General features: G+C 44.4%; 1 protein-coding gene across 2 annotated transcripts in view; it reads left to right on the forward strand.

Annotated features, from left to right (window-relative positions):
* The window catches only part of IFT43 (intraflagellar transport 43), a 48,745-nt gene that overhangs the window by 2,785 nt on the left and 22,555 nt on the right, over window positions 1-23,405 (forward strand). The window contains exons 1-3 of one of the 2 annotated variants that reach the window (XM_085301782.1): window positions 158-383; window positions 6,459-6,625; window positions 15,924-15,991. In XM_085301782.1, coding sequence (XP_085157908.1) covers window positions 6,617-6,625; window positions 15,924-15,991 — 77 coding nt within the window. In that variant the 5' untranslated portion in view covers window positions 158-383; window positions 6,459-6,616. Of the gene's footprint in view, window positions 1-157; window positions 384-6,458; window positions 6,626-15,923; window positions 15,992-23,405 lie in introns of those variants that run through there. The other variant, XM_085301781.1, reaches the window with a different exon arrangement.

Genomic DNA, 23,405 nt, shown 5'->3' on the forward strand with positions numbered 1-23,405 from the left:
GCGGGGCCGAGCCGCCGCCGGTTTCTCTCGGGGCGCGGGGGCTGCCCCCGGCCCGGCCCCCCGCGCCCCCCGCGCCACGGGTGCTCGGGGCGGCCGCCGAGCTCGCCGGGGTGTCTGTCCGGGTGGCAGCCTCGGCCCGAAGAGCTCCTGCCCTGCTCCCGCCGGGAGGGGGGTGCCGCCCCGGGAGGGCCCGCCTGCGCCGCGGCGGGACGAGCCGTCGTTCCTCCCGAGGTTCTTCCTGCGTGCTGCGCTCCACCCTCTGACGCTCCTCCCCGGAGCGAGCAGCCATGAGACTCCTCTCCTCCCCTCCCCTCTCCTGCTGTTGCCCTCCGCACGATGCGTAGTTCTCACACAGAATCGTGTCAGCAGTTACAGCACCTGAGGTGAAAGGTGGGGAGGGTGGTATCGGACAGGGCTGGGTAACAGGGGCACGATGTTACGGTGTTCCATGACCATTTCTGCTACCAACCATGGTAGAGAGACAGAGCACGGGTGAGCAGTGGGCAGTGGGATGTTCTTTCTTCTCTCTTTTTTTCTTCACAGTCCTCTTGCTAAGGCTGCATGGTAGTTTCTGATGGTTAGTATTGAGTTTGTATAGCAACATGCTTTTTCCTTTGATACTTTTCAGTTTCTTCCCTATACAGGCTACAAAGGTCATGCTAGGAGCCAACTTCACAGCATGTGATATTGTAAGGCTAGTTCCAGCTCAGCTTTGGAGAAGGACTGTTCCATCAGTACTCCTCCTAATAGCAGGAGGAGACTGTCTGGAACTCTTCTTTTACAGGAGAGTGAAGCAACATCCTCAAATACCACCCTGAAAGATGAGATTGGAACCTTCTCAACTCTACTTGAAAGTTTGCTTTCTGATGTTTAGTATGACTTCTCAGCAGGCATCTCCTGCTGAAAGGAGCACCTTGAAGAAATGATACAGAGATGATGTTCCCTGACACCTTCAAACAGATCAAAGGCTTATTAGACTTCAAACTTACTGACAGTGGTATTTCTTTAAATAAGATGATACTTCTTGCAGTGTCAATAGTGTTCTCTAGTGTACCATGTTCTTGGTTCCTTTCAATTGCAAAACCACTTTGATTTTCTGACTACTCTGGCACCAAGTATACTTGAAACCTCTGTGCTTAAAGCCCTGGAACCTTCTCTCTTGGCAGTGGCTGCTTTCCTAATGTTCTCTGTCATGACCTCAAGTGATACTGACTAACTGCATCCCAGCTGTCTGTGCTGAAACAATTTGTGGGGGCTGTTTCTTTGGAGTTCCTGCTATGCTGTTGAGGATGTGTTTTTACAGCTTCTTGTACAATGAGATCTCATAGAGCAGGCCTTTTTCTGGAGAAAGTATGCTCTCTTCTCTTTTGCTTGGCAAAACAGAATTATTTCTCTTCTGTACATTCTCCCTTTCCTGGCTATGCTAGGAGTTTGGGAGAAATTCTAYGAAAGAGTTTGTGGAATGTGTGAAAGACCTGTGCTCAGAGGTCCTTAGCTCTTTAAAGTCCATGCTCTTTGATGTACCACTACTTGTCTGCCACCCTAGCAAAAAATGAGTATGAGACATTGAGAAAATGAGCTCTGTATCATCTGTTACCCATGTCTTCTAGGGTTAAATCACTTCCTATAGGCAAATCAAACTCCCTTTGGYACAGTTACAGACACGGGAGAATGAGGAAGAATATTCATGGAAGAGGAAGAACTAATATTTGCCAAGGCTTTTCTCATCTTATCTGGGTGAAGCTGGGCATCCGTCTGTGTCTGTTTCACCTGACTACCTGAAATTATTGTAAGATCTTAGCTCCTGCCTAGTAAGAAGTTTAATGCACTCTTTGAAGAAGTTCAAGAGATCTGAGGTGATTCTCTTAGCAAGGCTCTGTGTTTCAGTGGGCACCTTGGACTGCCTGCTAAGCAAGACACTCATGGACYTTAACAGCAGATGGTTTGGCCTGTGCTTGCTTCCATCTGTCCTMGCAGTACTGGAAAGATATTACAGGCCTGTGCAAAGCAAAAGGAATCTCCTTATTCACATCCAACAGTAGTGACTTTTGTAACTTTAAAAAAAAAAAAAAAAAGTAGCAGTGGATCCTGCAGGTTAAGAAAGACTTAAACCAGCTGGTAGTGCGATTGGTTATAATCACTGGTTAGCCTACAGATTAGGGTGGCTTGGTGTCAGACTGTTCTCTAACCAGAACTGGCTGTCCCGGTTGATGGAATGACTGCCTGGTCAGGAGGAGATTAAGCCTTGATGTGGGGGACAGCTTACTGTCTGTAACTTGTTACAGGCTGCACTTAGTGTGTCTTACACTGTGGCTATTTTAATGATTGTGAAGAGATCATAATGGCTTCAGTCTTTGGGCAATGCCAGAGAGGTCTATGGAATAGTTAGGATCTTCCATTTGAAGGTGGTGARCATTTCTGCAGCAGAAGGGTGAGCCTTCCACACCTTAAATTCAAATATGTTATTCCTGGATCYTAACCACCAGGAAGAAATGTTTGTGACAGTAGTCTCCCTTCTTTATGGTTAAATGTTACTTTAACGGAAAACGTTGGAGCCACTTGGAGAACAGACAAAATCCAGTAGTAAATAATCTTCAGCCTTTTTCCTCTGTTCTGTAATTGGAGGCCTCACACACAACTAGATTTGATACCAAAATGAGCAGCTGGTAGAACTAATGGTGTGTTTCCCTTCACTATAGACTGGCAAAAACCTTTTGTTTTTCCAGAAGCTTGGCTTTGACTTTCCCTCAAATGGTGGGGTCAGCTGTTAGAATGGGTGTCTTATTTAGTCCACTGGTCGTCTTGGAACCTTCCCAAAAGAAGCACAAAATTTAAAACTGTACTCTCGTCTAGAATTGACAGTAGTGGACGGGGCATATTGTGATTAATTTGGGCATAGGAGATTGCCTTCAAATTCATTAAAAAGGAGAGGAGAGGAAAAAAAAGGGGGAGGGGAGAGTTGGCCTAAACCTTTGTTATCTTCACATCTTCAGGATGGAGATTCTGGACTCAGTATTTCAAAACTCTTCTATGATTCATCTTTCTTCCCTGTTCCTCCCCCCTCCCCTTCTATGCTGATCCATCCAGCTGAAATTTCTATTAACATCTCACTTGTCATGCTATTCTTCTGGTATTTCCCTGGTTCTGGGAACCATTCAGGAATTTCCAGTCAGAACGGCTTGCTTGAAGGAAGCAAAAAGTACCTGTTTATGCATATTTCAACACTTGGACTGATTACAAGGAAATTCACTTCAAGGAATAAGCAACTCATTTAACATAATTAGAGATCTTTGTTTTCAACTCAGTAGGCAAATCTTCTGACGTGGAGCCTAGATCTTAGCAGATCACTGCTGAGCTCTCCTTGACCCAGCCTCTGTCTTCCTAAACAGACCGCATACAATAGTACATCTCATTAGCTGTCTTTCTCTCTTAAGCATGTTGTGAAAGCTGGTTCTCTAGGATGCAGTTGCAGTATGTTGTGCCTTACAGCCTACTATACTTTCTCCAAACTCTGTAAAGAGAATATGGTGTCTTTTCAGTGCATGTTGTGTGCATATGTTTCTTCTCTTAAAATAAGTTGTTTGGAGTGGTACCTTCTGTGTAATTCTTCTGCCCAAATATCTGATAGATAAAGTTAATTCGTGTGTTGGTATCTATTATTACCTTCAAWTTTAGATCTCTGTTTCCTCAAGGAGCCCACTGTCACAAAGCCCACAGTCAGCCCTCTGACATGCAGAGCATTCCTGTGTTTTCAGTGTACGGGTGCTGGCAAAAAACACGGCAGCTATGTATTATTTCATGAGGCAAGAAGGAACATAATTATCCTGCTGTAATTAGTGCAGTCAGCATCCTCCTGCAACAACGGCTGTGCATATTCCTAGCTTCGGAGCTCCTTGGCAAATCAACAGGCACTTCTTGGGCACCCAAGGGAATATGCTGTAAATGGGAATTCCTAGAGATAAATCTGCTTGCTGCATGCCAGAACTCCACATTTCAAGCATTCATTTTCAGAGGGGTAATGCATCCATTTTTCCATTGGGAGGCCTTTCCCATCCCCTGGCTTCATGTGTTACTTTTTACTCATCTTGATGCTATTAGGATTCTGACAAAATGGGGACACACTCAAGCTGGTCATATTATTTAGTATAATGGTAGGAACAGATCATATGAGTCTGATCTTTGTTCCCCCATCCTATCAGTACTTCTGGACACTTATAGAATAAAAGTCATGTTTTTTTCTTTTTTTTCATGGCTCTAATGTTGCTATGTCCAACAGCTTGAGTGCTGGCTTGATGACATCCACTGAAAGAAGCTGTTCAGCCAGGTTTGGAGCTCTTGAGAAGATTGATTTGGAAAGCTGAGTGGAAAAGCCTTTGCATTTAAATATATCAGCAATTTTTTCCTTTTCTGTGTCTTCTCTCAACAAGATTGAACTATTCACTGTTCCACAAGAAATCAGCGTGCAAAAATATTTTCCTGTTATCCTGCTTCTATGGTCTATTTCTTCTTCATCCAACAGTGACAAGATTCCTTTAGGATCTTATTCAAGCCTTCCCTGCTTTTTCTAACTCTTACGATTTCAATATGGTATTGGCTGTGTCCCCCGGCAGTATTTTATAAACTCTGAGTGGAGACTGCTTTTAGTAGGGGCAGTATGTTAGCCTGAGAGATGGGGGTCTTCCAGATTGTCTTGAGAATATCACTGTACAGGTAGGAGAGAGTCACTCTGGCTTAATCTCAGGATCTGTCCTGAGTGATTTAAGTCCTCTCCTGGTTTTCTTTGTCAAGTTTCACCAAAGCCTGAAGAAGGGCTATGTGCACTCATTTCAGAAAGTCTTCCACTGTTGTCCTACCTGATATTAATAAACATGCTCAGGTAACTGTAGTCCTTGGGTGATAATTAAAGAGTAAGTTAGTGCTTCTCTGCTGTAAAGAGATGTGATACAAGACAGGTTCCTCTAGCCAGCCAAGGGCTTGGGCTAGCTCCATTGTGTATTGAAAGGATGTTTCCACAGGTGAAYTTAGCAAAGCAGCTCACTGGACTTCCACCCCCAGGCTTATGGGCCGTCCTGGATTGAGATCTCTGGCCACATTCCTTAGGCTGACATCCAGGCATCATTTACATAAGACTCCTGTTATCTAACCAGAGTGAATAAACAACTGCAAATCAATTGCTGAGGGTGAAATCCATGTGGAAAATTGCTCTGAGAAGAGCGATTATTTAAGCACTGTTTCAACATGTGTTGTCCATCTGGATTTCTTTCCCTGCTACTGTGGAGTCCTGTACCACCTGGATTCTGTACAGCCAGAGAAGCTGAGGTCATGYTGTGACCTGTACAAGCTTTTCTGCTCTCGGCTGTGGGAAGAAGTGCATCCTTTGTTGTAGGAACTGTGCACCCATCAGATTTTTACTGCTTGGTTGAAGCTGATTTCATTTACACTGCTTGCTAGTATGAATGCTTCTGTACCCCAGCTGCATTAACCTGTGTGCAGCCTCCCTCCAGCCCAGTCATCAWAAGAACATAAACCAGATAACAGTGCAGAGACTAAATGGACTTGGATGCCAAAACATTTTAATCACAGATACATGTAACTGACTAATCATGTGACTTCCCTGCTCTGCAGGAGACATGATGCAGTCCAGAAGAAAGCTGGATGAGTTAGTATAGTGGTTCAAGCCATGCAGGGTCATGGACTCCTCTGTGTTCTCTCCCCGAGTTACTCTGGGCGCTGTACTGAGTAGAGAATACCTGATCCTTAATTGGCTTGTTCTTCCTAACAACTGGCTGGTGCTCACAGCCTACTTCTCTCAAAGGTTTTTGACATATTCTGAACTTGCACAGTAGTTAACAGGCTGTTTACACTTAAGTTCCTCCATCCCTATAACCAAGTTATTCCCTTATTTTATAGGGTTAATTAAAGTTCATATACTTACGCTAACACAATTGTCAACTAGACCTATCTTATGCCAACTGCCATAGATCCCAGAAGAGCTCAGGAAACAGTAGCTCTTAGAAGAAGGGCTGCAGCCTGTAGATAGCCCACAGCATGAGTGGTACTCATTTCTGGATGATAGCATGCTTGCAAGAGCCAAGCCGTACAAATAATAGCCCAAATAATTTGAATCTTCTCATCCTTTCATGGGAGGAAGAGCTAAGTCTTATCTCCTCTCATTCTTGTTTGTAGTTGTTCAGGTTGCATTTCAAGGGTCTGTTTGCTGGTGGACTTTCCTGCCTTCTCAAATATGCACACTGTAGTATTACAGTTTTTGTATGCGTAAATGACTATGGATATAAAATATTATAACAGGTATCAACTTTGTATTCTGTTCGTGTGAATAAGATTGCAATGCACGTGCTGTGGGAGAGCTATTCGTGTCAGTCTTCAAACTATTCTGTGCAGATTTCCATAGTTTTTTCCTTTTTAACTTCTTCTCTTTTCCTTCCTGATCCTTCTAGGATGAAGACTCCGAAGAAAAGGTAGACCATGTAGGCCTAGAGAACTGCTTTCTAGGTAGATGCTGGCTCCTCTGAAGGGGACTAGAAGGACTAACCTATTCATGTGTCTAGAGACTACCTTAAGAGGGGACTTTTGTGCTGGAGAATAAGATGAAATCATGCTTCAGGTGCAGCACCTATACTACATCCTCTGTTCCTATTGCTGATAGGTTTTGTTATTATCTTTGTAACAGCTGCTYGTATCAGCTGCTGCATCTGGTACTGAGGTCACAGACGTGTATGTGCCCAGCGGAAAGATGCTCTATTTTAATATACAAGTAAGGGCAGCAATTTGYTCATAGTGTATAGAACCTTACTGAGCTTTGATTTGCTATTTGATATGGCTAGCTGACTCCCATAATATGAAAACTTGATATTAGGGGTTATGGAGTCTTGCTGGTGCCCCAGAGGAGAAGGCCAGCCAGTAGTAACAGGGATGTGCCTGTGTATTTTTTTGTGGGTCTTTCCTTTTTACTGTACCAGCACTGAGAATGCTAATACCTGTGATGAGTATGGTGGTATAAGGCTTCTTATTAGGCTCCTGAAGTACAGAGGAAAAGATTACACATATCCTTTCTCATTCTGCAGCAAAGCTAGACTATATCTGAGCATTCCTTTGGCATCAGAAGCCAGGGAGATGCTGTTCAGTACAAACTGAGAATACCTGTTTCTCTGGGCCAAAGAGCCCTGCACTTTTCCAGGCAGTGGAGTTGGTGTTGCCCAGCTTTCCTGGCTAGAGCTGCTCTCTGTGTACACTAGAGAAATTTAAAGCATCCTTTTCCATACCCAAATTTCTTCTGCCGAAGTACCAGCCCAGTAGTGGTAGCATAGTAGATTCATTTATGAAGCTTAAAGCCTGGAAAAGAAATAGGTATCACCCATTTCATTACTTCTGAGCTCTGCAGGGTATTCTCATCACAAGGAATGAAGACTACTCAGCTCAATTTTCTATTGCTGCTACCAGAAATACAYGGGGTAGCCAGGTTTATTAGTCAGTAATGGGTGGCTCAGGGCTATGCCCAGAGCACTTTCCCATTTATCAAGCAGAGACCTCCCACTGGCAGGTATGGTTTGGGGGACTGCTGATCCAATAGAGAATGTTCCTGATAATTGATCTAAACTTTTCTTTTTTTTTTCCTCACTCGAAGCAGTCCTCATGATCATTTCACTGGAGCTAATTCCATCTCCATGCTTTGCCCGAAATCATTGATTCCCAAGGTCCACTGTGCTGAGTGATGGCTGATCACATGCCACAGGCACCTTCTTGCTCCTGGCTGCTATGTTTCATTAAAATAACCAATGTGACGCTTCCACATGAGTAATTGTTTTTGCTTCAGGGGTGTTGCGTAATGGTGCCCGGCAAGGTCATTTTCTCTAATATGAAGTGATCCCTGCTYTGAAACCCCTTTTATTTCCTGCACCCTTTTTTTAAACATATGCTCTTAAGAAGCACAGACACACTTYGTAGTGTTTTTCCATTTGTAAATGCCTATAAAGGGTAACAAAATGGTTAACTGAGCGTTCAGGAATTTGACTGATGAGAAAGCTGCTCGTAATACTTATATCTTAAAAATGCTTACAAACTTCTATTAATTTTATCATAAGCCCCTTCCAAACCGATTATTAGTGGAACTTTAGATCATAAAGTGTGATCCAAAACTTGTTTAGCTGCAGTATATCCCTCCCCTAGTCATTGCCAGGCCAAGCTGAAATACTTGGCTTCTTGAATCATTTGTCCGAAGTTGGCCCCTTTGTCCCCCTGATGGCTCATGTAACCCTTCTCTGAACTCCCTTAGGGCTGTGCTGAGTGTTACAATCTGAACTCTTACTGGATTTGGTCCGTTTCCTCTTGCTGGGCTGGAGGTACTTTGTGGCTGCCTGAATATTAGCAACTGCATCTGTGTTGTCAATGTGAACGTACCTGCTGAAGTCCTGCCCTCCAGCCATCTGCCTGCTCAGAGTCTCGTTTTGCATCCCCTGGCAAACCACTCGTTTTGCATCCCCTGGCAAACCACTCATCTTGAATCTGAATTTTTGCCAGTTGAATCACTCATTTGGCAGCACCTTCCAAGGCTGCCTGGGACATTTAGCCAAAGGCTGTAAGGCTGATCAATGGTATAACAAAGGGTGTATCCTAGTATCTCAGTTAATTCGGAGAAGCAGAATAAGCAGGAGAAGTATGAACATGGCTAGGAGCCAGGATTTTGCTGGGTTCTCTTCCTGGCTCTGCCACAGATTTGCTTTGAGCCTTGAAGTCTCTCCTCCAGTTTGGGCCTTGTCTGAAAGGAGGGACAGAACTTTATGCAGGAAAATAGGGGGGATTCCCTACACACATTCCCCAGAGGGGTTTAGATGCCTTACCCTCATAGCAAAATTCGCAGCTGAGGTTAGGTGCCTAGACTGTGCAGACCATCTCAGGATGGGACCGTGGATCTATTCAGGTAGTTAAGAGTGGCAGGGGTCTACAGGGTGTCTGAAACAGTTCTCTGGAGTTCTGGCATGTGAGAACGGTGAGGAAGCACAGTTGTGAGTGATCCTGATCTCTGTCCTGGTTCTTTGTAGCCTTCAGCAGTGGAGTAGGACTTTTCCTTTCCTTCAGGAACCAAAGGGATGGAGATGTTAATTTTGATACTGAAGCCACCCATGTTATACCTAAGTTCAAAGATCATACCCACCATCTCATTTCCAAACTGGAAGATCTTGATTTTATTCTCCTTTTCCTCCTTCAGAAAGATATATCATATCATGTTTCCTAYCTCCTTAAAGAATATCATATATAATGACATCAATATGAGCTGTTTGGGGTCTGMAAAGGCTCTTGTTCCCTTCCCCTGAAACTGCTCTGCTTTGCAAAAGGAACTTAAAGAATTTTTGGGCTGCAGGGAAGGACTTTCAAACTGAACATCTGAGTGGGGGGGACCTCTGTTTCAGTCCTAGTGAGCCAGGTGGGACCTTGTTCTCCAGCTGTACTATAGTAGACATGGCATAGATAGTGCAAGGTTCTTCATGGACTATAGTAGGGAGAACAACTGATTTCCACCGCCCACATAGGTGAACGCTGACCTCTATAGATCTATATCCCTCAAACTTTGAGTGGTAACATGCTTTAAGGCAACAGTTGGAAGGAGGTTTTCTGAGCTTTCCACAGAGGCAACCAAATCATTCTGTAGTTCTAGTTCCTGGTGCTTTTAAAACAGTTTGGGTGGAAAAATGTGCTGTTGTATACTAGGCTAAGAGGACATGCCAGGAACAATTGTTTTCAATGAATTGATATTTGCTGGAAAATGCAGCAAATGAGAATGCTGTGAGAAAAGTTAAAGTACCTGACATGTGAAGCCAACTCATTGGACTCTGTGTTACTATGTGGCTGTATTTGGTGAGGTTATTTAAGTAACTATTTGCAACCTAAAATGTAGTGCAGATGATGCAGAGATCCCCCAGTGAGAAGCAACCTGTACCAGTGCTGCAGTGCTGAGAGGAGGTACCAGCCTGGTTACCAAAAGTAACTAAAGCTAGACTGTTTTCAGACTTGAKCTGACTCACATGGATCCTGCTTGCAGGTGTGTCTGCGCCTGTGGTGTAGACATGGCCTAGGGCTTAGTATGATCAGGGCCTTTAATCAGACCGGTATTTTCCTGACCCAATTCTTACCCTAGTGCAGCGGTTGGCACCAAACTCCAATTTCTCATTCCATTGTCTGGTCTGTCTGCACAGCAGCCACCCTCCAAGTGCTGTTCCCCACATTCCTGATTCACTTGTTCCTGCTTGTCACTTAGCAATGTCAGACTGAAGAGCCAAACAGCGGATGCACTCCACTGTGTGCATATTGGGGGGGGCGCTATTTATGCAAAAATAATCACTCTGTTTTAGGCACTGTCTAGCCACTCTTGTTCAGAGAATTCATGACCTGAGAAGTCATGTTTCATTATAATGCAGTCCCTTATAATCCTGTCTGTATTTATGACTTGCATTACAGTAGGACCTAGGGAATGTTGTGTGTGACTGTAGCAAAAGGTTTTCATCTCAGAGACCTTACAGTCTGACTGCATTATTTTTCTTTAGCATTCTGCTGTTAACTGTGATCTTCAGCTCGTAGCAGAGCCCTTGCCAGGGACTAGCTACTCTTTGTATACGGCACGTTGCCAGAGTTTTGCCTTCTTAGGCATGTTACTGGGATTGGGGTGGACTGGCAGTAGAAAGCTTGAAGTGTGAGGCATTTCTGAGAACCTGGGAGAGTTCTCTGAGAGAGAATTTCCTGTAGCTGTTGCACATTGTGAATGCCCTCCCATTTGTGTGTTTGTCCTGGGCTGGGCTGAATTTATCCTTCAGTATTGCAGAGTCTCTGTAAGCTGTTTGGATTCTTGCCTTATGCTAATAAAATGCCTTCCATCAAAGCGAGCCAGCATCCAAGGTAACACTGGGTTTTTCACCTGTTTCCTTTTGGCAGGTTACTTCTTTTTTCCAGTGGTCTTCTGGTTGCTTGTAGAAGTGCTGGACTCTTAGCCTGTTCCYGGGGACCGCTCAGCTGGAAGTTGGCCAGATTCTCCAGGAGGAATCTCAAAAATGCAGCTGAACTTTTGTTCCCTAATTAGGCCAACTTCCCCAGCGTGAGCCCCAGCACTGCATGGCCTGTAGCTCCCCAAGGCCTTGTGCTGCCTTTCTCCTGTGCACCCCAAGTGGCTGGCCAGCAGGACAGTTATTCTGAGCTTTCTGAGGTTATCTACTAGCCTTTCAATGATATTTTTTCTCATTCTTAATGAAATAGCATTTCTAATCAGCCATGTTTTTCAGCCTTTCTAGTAGTATCCTCCCTGCTCGGCTACTTTGGTGTGGATTAGAGACTAACACTGGGAATCCCATAGGAAATAATTATATTAAAAGCTCTTTCTTTTCTTTCCATGTAGTTATTTCATGCTTTGAGTGCTCCTGGTCCCACCTGAACCCAGCCAAAGAACTAAAGGAATTGGGTAGATGGATGGGAAAATGTCTGCCAGTAAGTAGCACAGGGGAGAAGCAAACTGGTTGAGAGATGTTACTGTGCAGCTAGCAGTGACGGAAAAGGCACTGCCCTGTGACTGTGGGTTGTCAGGGCATTCTACCATGTAACCCCTTGACAGGAGGGTCAGGTAACTATGCCTCTGTATGAAGCCTCACTGTTTTCATGTGGGGAGACCAATAAATCTGGAGACAGATTAAGGTGCCAAATGCTGCAGTATGGTAGTTTTCATGGCAGACACACATTTAAACTGACCGTTGGAACTGGCCATTTTTTTTAGGGGAAGAAAGTCGTGATAGCTGTTTTACAGTATAAGCTCCTCCTTTACCCACAGTGATAGATGATGAAATCATCTGTAGCCCCACAAGAACTTTCTGTCTCAATAGCAGTTTCCCTAATACAGGAAGGCCAGTGACTAAGAAGAAAGAAGGTTTGTGGAAGAAACAGAAATTCAGAGTGTTCTATTAGACTGTTAAGAGACATGCAGATCCTTGGAGAGAATTCATTAAAAGCTGATGCACTACTTTTACCATCTGTGGACCTCATTAAGATGGCCAGTAGAGTTGGGCTGCTTGTTAGAAAAAGCCTAGGCTTGCGCATATTGGGGAATTGAGCCGTTTTTTCATATCGTGTGCACTGAGGGCTGTATAGACTGAATTTTATGTGGCTGCTCAGAAGCAGCGGGGTTGTTTGACTTACGACTCTTTAATTGGCAACAGTCAAAACTAATTCATCGGCCTGTTTGTGGAGGTTTTTATTTTCATAGGTCAGGGGAGGCTCTGGCAACTTGCTGGAGAAAAGGAAACTCAAGACTGGACATCTGTCTTCTCTATGGTGAATATTGGACAAAATAAGGCACTTAAATATCATACAAAGTCTCACAGTGTTTGTATATGGGACAGGACATTGTACATGTCCTACAAAATGTGGGATCTATATGACAGAAAACTGTCCTGTATTACATGCTGTCAATGTCATTTGAGTCCCTGTTTCCCTGTACAGAGTGCTGACTGTTTCAAAGCAGTTGTCATGATGAAGGTAAATGAATCCTCATTGCTGCATCCTCCTGAGAATCTGTTTATGAGAGGGACCCAACATCTTAATGATCTGCCTGGGTCATAGTAGGTTTTAAGAGAAACTTTACTGGATCCTCAGGATCCAAAGAGACACAGTTGCTTCCACAAGCAACATCCAACTAGCACCTTTAAAACAGCTTTAGAGACATGATCTGACACATAGCCTAGAAATTTCTGCCTTAATGGGAAATTCARATTAGAATCCAGCCCAGAACTACATCTGTCTGATAAGGAGACAGACAAAGAAGAGGGTATAGTTTCTACTTTAATACAGGAGAGATGGAATTCGGGTACACTAAGCAAGGCCAGTAGTTTTTCAAAGGAGGGATAAAATACCAAGTAGTATGGTAGTACGAAAGTATCAATAAGGAAGAAGGCCTGGGGAATCCTGGAAAAGTGCCATCATAAAAATGGCATATTGAACTTCTGAGAAAAATAAAAAGGCTCAGAGCTTGGCAATGTGCCTGAAGAGAGGACATTCTGCAGAAACTGAGGTAAGGGAAGGCTTCTGTAGATAAATAACTGACAAAGTTGAGCAAAAAAGCAAACCACAGCAAGTAACATGGTTAGGTAATGCTAAGAAAGCGACTGAATTCTTTTGTAAGAGCAATAAGAATTGAGAGAACAACGTTGTCAGGAGCTAGTGGATTCTCAGCATTTTGAAAACTAAACCATTTTGAGCATATGGATGTATATTTAGGAAAATATAAAAAAGAAAAGTTGTAACGCAGGGGTGCCAACAACTTCTGATCAGGTAAAGTCCACAGTCTTTTTCACCAGAATGGTGTGTTCAACGGTGCATTTGCTCCGTTACAGAAGAACAACCTCCTCCARTTCTGCTCTGCTCCCTCTGGGGCTGATGTTCCCACTTTCCACTTCAAGCTCTTGCTTGCAKCTGCAACATCGCTGGCCATGACCACATTATGGCGATTCTAAGTTGTAAATTATGCTGAGGTTTTGGAAATGTGAAAGTATATGAAGCTAAGTTTATTTACTTGACAAAAGTGCATGTGGTGTGTGACCTTATTATGGCACTTTCCAGGCAACTAACAAAGAAAAGCCATTTATCCTCAGCTGACRGCTAACATTGCCTTTCCTGTTGCTAGTCCTCCTATAGGCAGTTGAGAAAGAATTACCTGGTTTATTGCAAGAGTAATAAAAGGCCTGTAGGTATGTGTGAGGTATTCGTCAGGGTCTGATAGACATTCAGAGCTGCTTACTGTATATCATCAACRGAAGAAGTTGTAAAAGTGGCAAGATACTGGGATCAAACCCCTAAACACCGTGGAATCATGTCGTTGTGTAAAGACTGGGACAGTCATTCACATCACTCTCTGATCTGGAGTGCCTGACCTGAGGTACCTTGAAGGCTAGTTTTGATGATGAGGAAGTTAAATCACAGGCACACTGGGATGTTCTGGCTGCAGCAGCAGCAGGAGATGCTGTATTTTCCGTCAGCCTTACGCCCCACGCTCTTTGGTGACATCTGTGTAACCCAGTGTACCTTCGTGACCTTGTTAGTTGTTTGAGGAGTTTTAAGGCTGTGTTGGGAACCTGGCCTGCTGGCTCTCCATGGATGGCGTGATGGGAGGAGGGAGAGAGGTTGTTTGCATGGGAAGGATCAGTGTGGGAGGGAGTGTGTTTTTGAGGTAGGGGTGTGTGTAATGGGAACAGGGATGTTTATGTGGGCACGCACGCCCATATGTGGTGTGTTTTTCCCCTTTTTCCTGGGCTCTGGGTGTGTCCAGATCAACTGAATTCAAAATGCTCCTTTTTTGGCACTGTAGCCTCTTCTCTGGTTTGGCATCTTAAGAATCTGGGGGAATCATTTAAAGATCAGAAAACTCCATTCACTTGGGCCCCTGAAGGCTTCACATTCTGTGACATGGTCATTCCAGTCGACTGAGCTCTGTCCCCTGCGGATGAGCCCATATAAGGAGGCTGTTTCCTGCGTTTCACGCTCCCTGCATGTCCYTCTGCCCTCCTGTGCTCCCTTTGCTGAAGAAAGCTGGTATTTTGGGCCTGCAGCTCCTGCCTCATTCCTGCTCCCTGTTTATTTTTGGAGAATGACTATTTTTGCTCCTATCAAGGAGTTATGCAGGGTCGTGCCCCCTCCCTGCAGCAGGCAGCGGCTGCCCCTGGCAGGCTCTCCTCATTTCCCACACTCACAAACAATGCTCTGCCTCAAGAAATAAACACGGGAGACCCCTACCATCAGGGGTTAGCTCTACCTCTTCCTCAGCTGTGGCAAGAGATGATTTGGCCTTGGCTCAGGGTTGACGCTACATGCATGCAATCTCCCTTCTGTCAAGTCAAAAATCCTCAGGATTCACCTACCCYATTCTCTTTCCTAATAAAAGTACGGGGAACCACGTGTCCCCCCTCTACTGCTACAGCTGAGACTCCTTTTCATTTGCCACATACTTTCCTCATTTTGTGATGCTGTTTTAACCAATCTTCTCTTGTGATGGTCCCTTCACAGATCCCTGTAACCCACTTTCCCTCACTGGGCACCATCAATTGGGAGCTATATAAACTGGATTCACCTTGCTCCTTTGCTTTCACTACTGCCTGTTCTGCAAAATACCAAAGCCAGTACTGTATGAGGTGCTTCAGGCAGGCTGAACTGAACCCAAAACTGCAAAAAAACATGGGCATCTCCCACACATTGTGACTTCACRTCCCCATCTTTGAAAATTCCCATCGTGAGTCTCAAGCTGAATTCTTGTTTTCTCTTGCTGTGCAGCAGAGTACCACACAAGAGAGTTCAAGCAAATAGAAGGCAGTGTCTTCTGTAAGGTCCAAATGAGCTTCCCCTTTAGCATTTCAGTGTGTGTATTCATCTCACCTAACTTTAGGTGAGATTTCCTGTTTTTTGGCAGTGGAGAAAAGCAGGTGCTTTGAGGGAGCCATTCCTCACCTAAAATAAGGTGTCTAAAACATGTGAGATGACTTATGCCCTAGAAAACATGTAAGGTGTGATGCCCACAAGTGAATGTGGGTAGCAGTAACAATCAAGTTCCTGGTGAAACATGTTTTGCCGGTACAGTGCAAGCATCTGCCAGTTGGTCTGCTGCTGCACTGTCTGTGTCCCGAGCGAGTCAAATGCATACAGACCGAAAGCTTGTCAAGCTATTGATTAGAGTGGTTCATCCTATGCTTACAAAAACACTAAAAACACTTTAAAGTCTATCCTGCATTTTTTCTCTTGCTTTTATTTTATGAAATACCATTTTAAACTGCCTCTCAATCTCTTATTTGATAACTTGTTACATTGTGAGTGGACATGGTGTCTGCACTGGCTTGACTTTGGTTTGATTGGATTAGCTGTAACATCTCTTCTCTCTGTTATAGGGGCCACCACCTAAACCCCCACGCCGGCAAGGAGGCTGGGCAGATGATCCTGTACTAGCATCTAGCAAGTGAGTACTCACCACTTTCCTTATTAAGAGGATTTACATATGAATTAACTGAATGTCACTAATTGGGCTTTGCTGTCACAGGCACTGCAACAATTTTTCTGGATCTTTATAGACTGCCTGTCTCCAATATCCTTGTAACTCCTTCAGACCTTTCACAGTATTGCTCTTGCTTGGTTTACCTTGCTGATGCTCTTTATGAATTGACCTGAATAAGCTCAGGATTGTGTACCAGCTGCTGTCTATGGAAGGCAGCATATCCCTTACTTGATACAGTAATTGGAAGGAAACAACAACATAAAAAGCATATTAAATACAAGATCTATGAGGGGTAGTTTGTCTGCATGAATCCTTTCCAGGAGAATGACACATGACAGTGCACCACTGACAAGTATGCAATGAACAGTTCAGGATTTAGTGATCAGCCTTGACAACAAAGGTGAAATTTGTCGATGTTTGTGTGTGTGAGGGGGGGGTTATGTTATAATGGAGATGGATGAAGATGGTCAGAGAGAAGAGCTGATAGAAGAAAGTATACAAATTGGAGAATGTAGGTTGAGAAGCCTCATACTTAYGAAGGACAACTCAAGAGAAGGGAAATAGCATGCCATGATAGCAAATTGGGTATCAATTAAAGGATAGGTAGCCTGAGAGGTGGAGACTTCATTACAAGCTATTTGTCAAGAGCTGTAAAGTTACGCTCATGATACATTTCCTATTCACAGAGCTGAAGGGCTTAGCCATGAAGTGATACAAGATTGCTTGTATATGTTAAGGTGTATAATAAGGGTGACTAGAACTGGACCCCTGCTTTGAAACATTTTGATTTACGGAAATTGATCTATGTATTTGCTTTCCTGGAATCCTAGGAATGGGGTGAGATATCCAAAGATCTGTTACATAGTCAGTATTCCTGGGGAAGTGAGAAAGGTGGTCTATACTCTGTGGTAGCCATTTTGGAAAACAGTGCTCTTCTGGAAAGTTACTGCTTTTTTCCTTGCATATTTGTGTTTATTCTTTGTTATAAGAATAAATGKGCTGGCTGCAGCCAGAAGTTGCCATTGCAAACATACTTCAGGGTTATAGAAAAATTCTATCAATGATCTTGGAACTTTGCAGGACCAAGCAGATTTTTTTTATGGAATAGCATGGAATAAGGGTGAATTGTGTTGTTTAATTACATAATTTATTTTTCCTAGTGGCTAGGTGTGGAACTGGATGGGAGGTAATACAGTTATTCAGGGCTGAGCCTAATGTGTCCTGAAGGACAATACATGTTTCTCATGTGACAGCACTGTGATGTGTATTGTTCCAGGATGTTTTCCATCACTTGACTCTAGTCTCATCGGATAGATTTGGAGCTGATGTCATCAGTGGTACTTCTGCAACATCCCAAATGCATGGTTACAGATATAACAGGGGTTTGGCCTAAAAAGCTTCCTCCCAGATTGGACACATCTCAGCTGTAGAAAGAGAGGTACAGACCTTTCTAGCTGTGAGACTGTGCACAGTGGGACATGGGATGAAGATGTGTGCCTTGTTCATTCATGCATAAAGTACTTGATGGTAATTTCTTGTTCTGAATTAAGAGCTTTTATGGAACAAATTTTATGGAGGGAAGGGTACTTTTTTTTAATCATAGAAGAGGCTAGGATTCTGTCCAGTTAGTCCCCTGTCATTTCTTTCCTTCGGCTGGAGATCCTCCACAAGCTGATCTCTCTCCTCTCCCTCACTGCCTCTCTCCCCCTCCATTAAAACAGTCTGAAGTGCTGGTGCCTGTAAGACTGTCTTTGTGACATATCCCAGAGTAAAGCCTTCATGTGAACAGTCTGAGTCATCGGCTGATGTCATACCAGCGTTGCTCTATCTTTGTTGTTTCTATTTTCTCAGACCTTATCTCCCCACAGCTTTTCTACCAATTAGACTCAGTTTGGAAGCCCATTAAGTTAACTTGCTTTGATTTCACTAGGGTAATGTAGTCACACTAGAATAACATTATTATATTGGTATATCTCATGTAGGTATAAGCAATTTTACCAGCGTGACTGAGACCACACCTGCGGTTTGCACTGCTTTAAAAGTAATTTTGTTTTCAGAACTGACAGAGTTAAAATCTGTGTTTAAAAAAAAAACTTAGGAAGAAAGAGTAAGCAGAGTGGCTGCAGTTAGATTTTCTGTGTTATGTGAATATATTGCGGGTCAGATGGGATACTACATCCATTTGTGAAATGGTCTTGTAATTGTTTGTGTATTATTCTTTCCCCATTTGAAGTCTAACCTTTTCGTTCTGTTTCTGACAGATTCAGCCTGTTGCAGCTGCACACTTGCTGCTTTTTCTGCAGGGATACTTAAATTCTTTTTGATATATTTCTAGCTTAGAGCCTACTAGTGTGAAATAATTGCTTTGTGTTTCCATTTGACCCATGCTACAGTAAAATTTCATCTGCAGCTTGATTTTCCATTTTTCTACCTTTGGTCTCTCCTAGTCCCTTACCTTCCCAGCTCTTGTCGTACCTAGGTAAACTTGCAGATATTCTCATCATCCTGCTGGTTCTTTCTATCAGATTGGTGCTGTCTCAGGCTACTGCAAAATAGCAAGAGAAGGAGCCTTTAAGTTTTCCAACAGTTAGCTAATTTTAAAACTAATTTGCACATATGGTGCACAAGTAAGATAAAGTATTTCATCATGAGTTCCCATAGCATTTACAAGTGTCAGATATTTAAATTACTAAGAATGATTAAAATCCTGCCTTTTACTGATGAGGTTTCAAAAAGTGTAGAGAACTYGGGACTCCCAGTTCCTCTGTGTATCAGCTGTCTTTACTAGGAGTCCCATTTTGTAAATCTGAATAATGATGAGGGCTATGGGTAAGTGGCTGAGCAAACACTGGGAGTCCTCCTCTGTGATCAGCAAATAAGTGGCACAGGGCAGTGATAGGAGAGCCTATTTTTCTTACTGAGAGGGCCTTTTCCAATTGAATCTGCTGTATTTATTTCAATTTCTACTGAGAGAGAAGAATAGCTTAGAGGCAGTCCCGTTGCTACTTATTCTAGACCTAGCATGGGAGGAAAGGGGACCAGCCAAGAACTTAGGCTGCCACTTGGGGCCGAGTACCCTGCTGAAATTACATAAATAGTAGTAATTACAGCTATTTCTTTTTGCGACAGAAGCAGCTTTCCAACCACTGGATGGAGCCCAAGTGCCATTCTGAAGGCTGTGCTGATGTCCTTAATGACATCAGTGTTGACACTTGTGACAAGCAAAGCAGAGGTTTTATTGTCAGGTTATCTCATGCATCAGAAGGAAGAAACACAAAGTGTCTGCCAGCTGGAAAAGGCAAAGGGAACTCAGTTTTGCACACTGATGAGGATTTAACAAATGAGAGGTGCTTCCAGGATCCATTTAATTCCAGGTTTAGCTAATTTCATCCTAATGACTTTCCTTATGACCAATTTTCCTTATAGAATCTCTTCAATTTCTCTGTTAGTATCTTTATTTCTTTGCTTCTTGGGACATCTTCAGTGTATTTGAGTATGTGTTCCCTTTGGTTTTGTAACCTCCCTGTGATTGGCCCTTTAAAATTCATGCAGTTTTCCAGGCAGCAGCTGGTGGTGGTGTGGCATAAACACAGCTCATTTCATGTGGCTCTGCAAGCAAAAGCAAGTGCTGCTTTCTGTAGGAAGTACCTTCCTTTTGCCTGCACATGGGAATCCTGTGTTCTGCAGGGATTGTGGCATTTCAGCAACAGGTGCCCCAGTTATAATTAAAATTGCTCTTTTCTGACTGGTAGGTTTTACAGAGATGGAATAGTCAGGGCTTGTTTAGTAGAAGGACCACACTGAAGTGGTCCTTGACAGTACAGTGTGCAGGAATGCATGTGACAGGATAGTGAATATTAAGRGCACCCACAGGAAGGAGGCAGATGTAGTTGGAGTGTCCTTTCGCCCAAAGCAGCAGTGGCATCCCAGCCTCAGTGCAGATATCACTTAGGACACTGGAGGGTGGGCAATGGTGAGATTGTACCCTSGAGCTGGAGGAAGGTTATTTAAGAGATTAAGGATTTGTATGATTCAAGATCTCAAGAGAGTAAGTAAAGTTAAAACCTCTTGCTTCAAAACGATGGGCTTAAACTATCCCGTATTGTGTCTGTATGAAAAGACCCTTGGCAGCGCCAGTTTATAGAACCTCTGGCCATCTCTGTCTTGCAAGTGACAGTAGTAAAATRCTTTTGAGTTTTTCTATCTTAGATTGTGGGGGGAAGTTTGTGTCATTGCTTCTCCTCTCTACTTCCAGTCTAGCAGTGTTGACATAAATCTCAGGCTGGGCTTCCCTGTGCCACAGCCTTGTTAGGAGCAGAGCCAGGCTCCTGGCTGTGACAAAGATGGCAGCATCAGTCTGTGTCTCGCAGCCATCTGTGGATATCCTCAGTGATGTGAGAGTGTAGGCACAAGGGACTGAGGCTGCCAAGTGAGGGGGCACAACTTAGAAAGAGAAGGTAGAAAAGGAAGTCTGATTAAGTTTTGTCTTGAAGTGTCTGTTTTTGGGTTTGTCCCTGCATTGATCTGCAAGGGAATGAGGCAAGTAATGGCCCCTTGGGGACCTTCAGGACTTTCCTCTCAATGTCAGCCGTCATTTTCAATCACCCTCTCCCTCCCAGCCATTAATTTTGGCCCAGGATCATGGGGACTTGTCCATCTATCACTCCTAATTGACACTAAATGATCTGTCAGTTTATTGATGAACGGCAGGAGTGGAATTGTCACAATATATTTTACTTTCTAACAACTCCTCCTGACAATTTTACCTTGTCCATCTCACTCTCCTCACATAAATCTCCATTGGCCTCTCATTCCTTCTCTTGGGCTGTTCTGGTGCCAGCCGCCTCCACACCATCGGCACGCATCAAGGACATCAAGATGGCGGTAAGCTGCAATGTGCAGGCCCAGGATGGTTTTTTTTTCCTCTTTTTTTTTTTTTTTGATATGCTGGATGTTCTAGGAATGCTAACAGGCTCTTGTCCTCTTGTCCCTCCATGTCATTGCTGGGGTGAACTCTCCTTGGTGTTTCTGTTTAGACTCAATAAAGGTAGCTGGCAGAAGAATGCAAGTCCTGAAAAAAGTCACCTAAAAATCCCTTGGCACTGTGGCTGTGATGAAGAATTTTTTCCTTCTAATCCTGCACAGTGTGACTTTCAAGGTTTTCCTGCAAAGGAAAAATGCTAGAATTGTGCCCTTCCCTGTATCTATGCAGTACCAATAGGAGCCTGGAAAAAAGGAGTTTTCTTTTTCTTTAAGCCATATTTCTTTTCTTTTTTTTTCTGTTAGACATGTTTTGACTTATTTTTCTTGACAGACACTGGACAATTGAAGAACTACTAGGATTGTGGTGTTCTGCTCCCCTAAAAAATGAAGCCTGCATGACAGAAACAGGATAGAAGTTTGGCATTTTTTAGTAAAAGTCCATGTAAGTTGCTGAGAAGACAAAGTGKGCTTTTTAGTGACGTCTTCTTGCTTTTTTGATTAAGGACAAAACATCTTCTTTAGTTCTCTRCATTTCCAAAGAATTTATCAGCAAACCCAGGGAAGACCATGCTTCTTGTCTCATGTATTTCTACTAAGACCCTCCCCCCACACTTAAAGAACACATGCAATTTTCAACCCTTTTGTATCTGTCAAAGCCAAAATGACAGATTTTAAGCCAAAGCTTAAAACTTGTCTGGCCTTTGTAGGTCACTTCTAAATAGGCTGTGAAGTCTGGCTTACTGCAGTTTACCTTTGGAAGGAGACCTAAGATGACCTGATCTACTTGTTTGGCCCTAAAYGCCTTCCTTCTGCCTCTCCCATAAAACCTTTCAAAAATTCTCAAGTTAGAATCCATATTCTAAAAATATCTTCTTTCAGAAGCTGTGGCTCTCAGATGACAGCACAAGGTGCCAYGCATTAGTATTTAGTTCTTTGTACTGCTTTTCTTCTAAAGGTTTTCAGTGAGGCCAATCACAGGTAAAAAATCTTTGGCATCTTTGGCCAGGTCCTTCGGAATCAGGAGAGTGTTTTATATTGTGTGCTTTTCCCTTTAAATGGAAACTGGAATGCTGCTATAACCCCAGTAGCCATTTGGTGTGAGAGCTGGCCCTGGTGGTTACTGGAGACTGAAGACATGATCACTTGGACAGGAGTCTGTTCTCAGGGAATGAAGTGTGGTGGATACCTCTAGAAACTGCTGCRCTGTTTTCCCACGCAGCAGGAATTTGCATTGAGTGTTGTTGTTTTTCCTGTTGCTCAGTGGGAGCTCTGAACAGCCTCGCTGGTCAGCTCTCTACCAGTGGGCGCRTGGGGGAACCCTGGGAACATCTGCTCCGGGGATGGTGCTGTGAGGAGGCTGAGGCTGAGCGAGCCCCGTGACCTCTCTCTGTCAGCTCCTTCCTTCGTGCCAGTTCTGAAAGTCCTGCTTGCCAAAGCTTTCCTGCGTTGTTTTTTTTGTTAGGCAAGCCCATGTATTAGGACATGAGGAGAAAAAAACAACATYTCAGCAAGAGATTGGTTCGTGCCTCGTAAGCCCGTTTCAGCTGGAGCTGGTAGCTGCCAGACCCTGTCGGCAGAGCGTGCCCGCTCACTGCTGCGTCCTTGCACCTCCAGCACAGTGCTCCAGGCAGCATGCTCAACGCGTGGTCCAGGCACCCCCGGAGCCTCTGAGGATCAGAAAGTGGTCTGCTGGACCATTACAATTTCAAAAAAACGTGCGTCTGCCTAAAGCCCCATTGTGGGGGTACAGACTATACCCACGTGCCCCAGGGCTTGGAAGCTGAGGACTGTGAGGTGACTGCTCATGAAAGGAAGGCAGGCGATTTATAAGCCTGCCGGTGCTGAAATCAGTGGCGAAGCTTGCTTGATTTTAGAAAACGTCAAGATTTAACCCCCTGACTTAATCCAGGCAAACCTGTGTTTGCCAGGCTGCCACGTCCAGGGAGAGGGCGCGGGAACTTTGCTGGCCAGAGCTCCAAGGAGCATGAAAAGGCACAGCCGAGAAGACGGTTTGTGGTAGCGCGTGGCTCTGACGAGCCTTTTCCTCTCCCGACGCCTCAGCGAACAAGCCGGGAGCAAGGCCCACGCGTGGGCAGCGGGGAGGGCGCACCAGCCGCGCTGTGCGTCACTTCGGGCCTGCAACTCCTCGTGCCTTAGGCTACCGCACAGGCCGCGGCGGGCAGCTCACCGCCCACTCGCGCGGTCCTGGGCGCTGCGGAAAGTACCTGAGCAGGAGACGGTAGCGGCCTTYTCCCTTTTCCTTCTTGCCCGCCCCTTCCCGTGGCGCAGACCGGGGTTTCGGCCGTGCCCCGGAGGCGGCGTGCGGGCAGGGGCCGGCCGTCTGCGGGGGCGGCGGCGGCCTCGGCTGGCGGGTGAGCCCGCCGGGCCCGGCCCG

The sequence above is a fragment of the Rhea americana genome, unplaced genomic scaffold (genome assembly GCF_003343005.1).
Source record: "Rhea americana isolate MKP2758 unplaced genomic scaffold, rheAme1 scaffold_18, whole genome shotgun sequence".
Taxonomy (NCBI): domain Eukaryota; kingdom Metazoa; phylum Chordata; class Aves; order Rheiformes; family Rheidae; genus Rhea; species Rhea americana.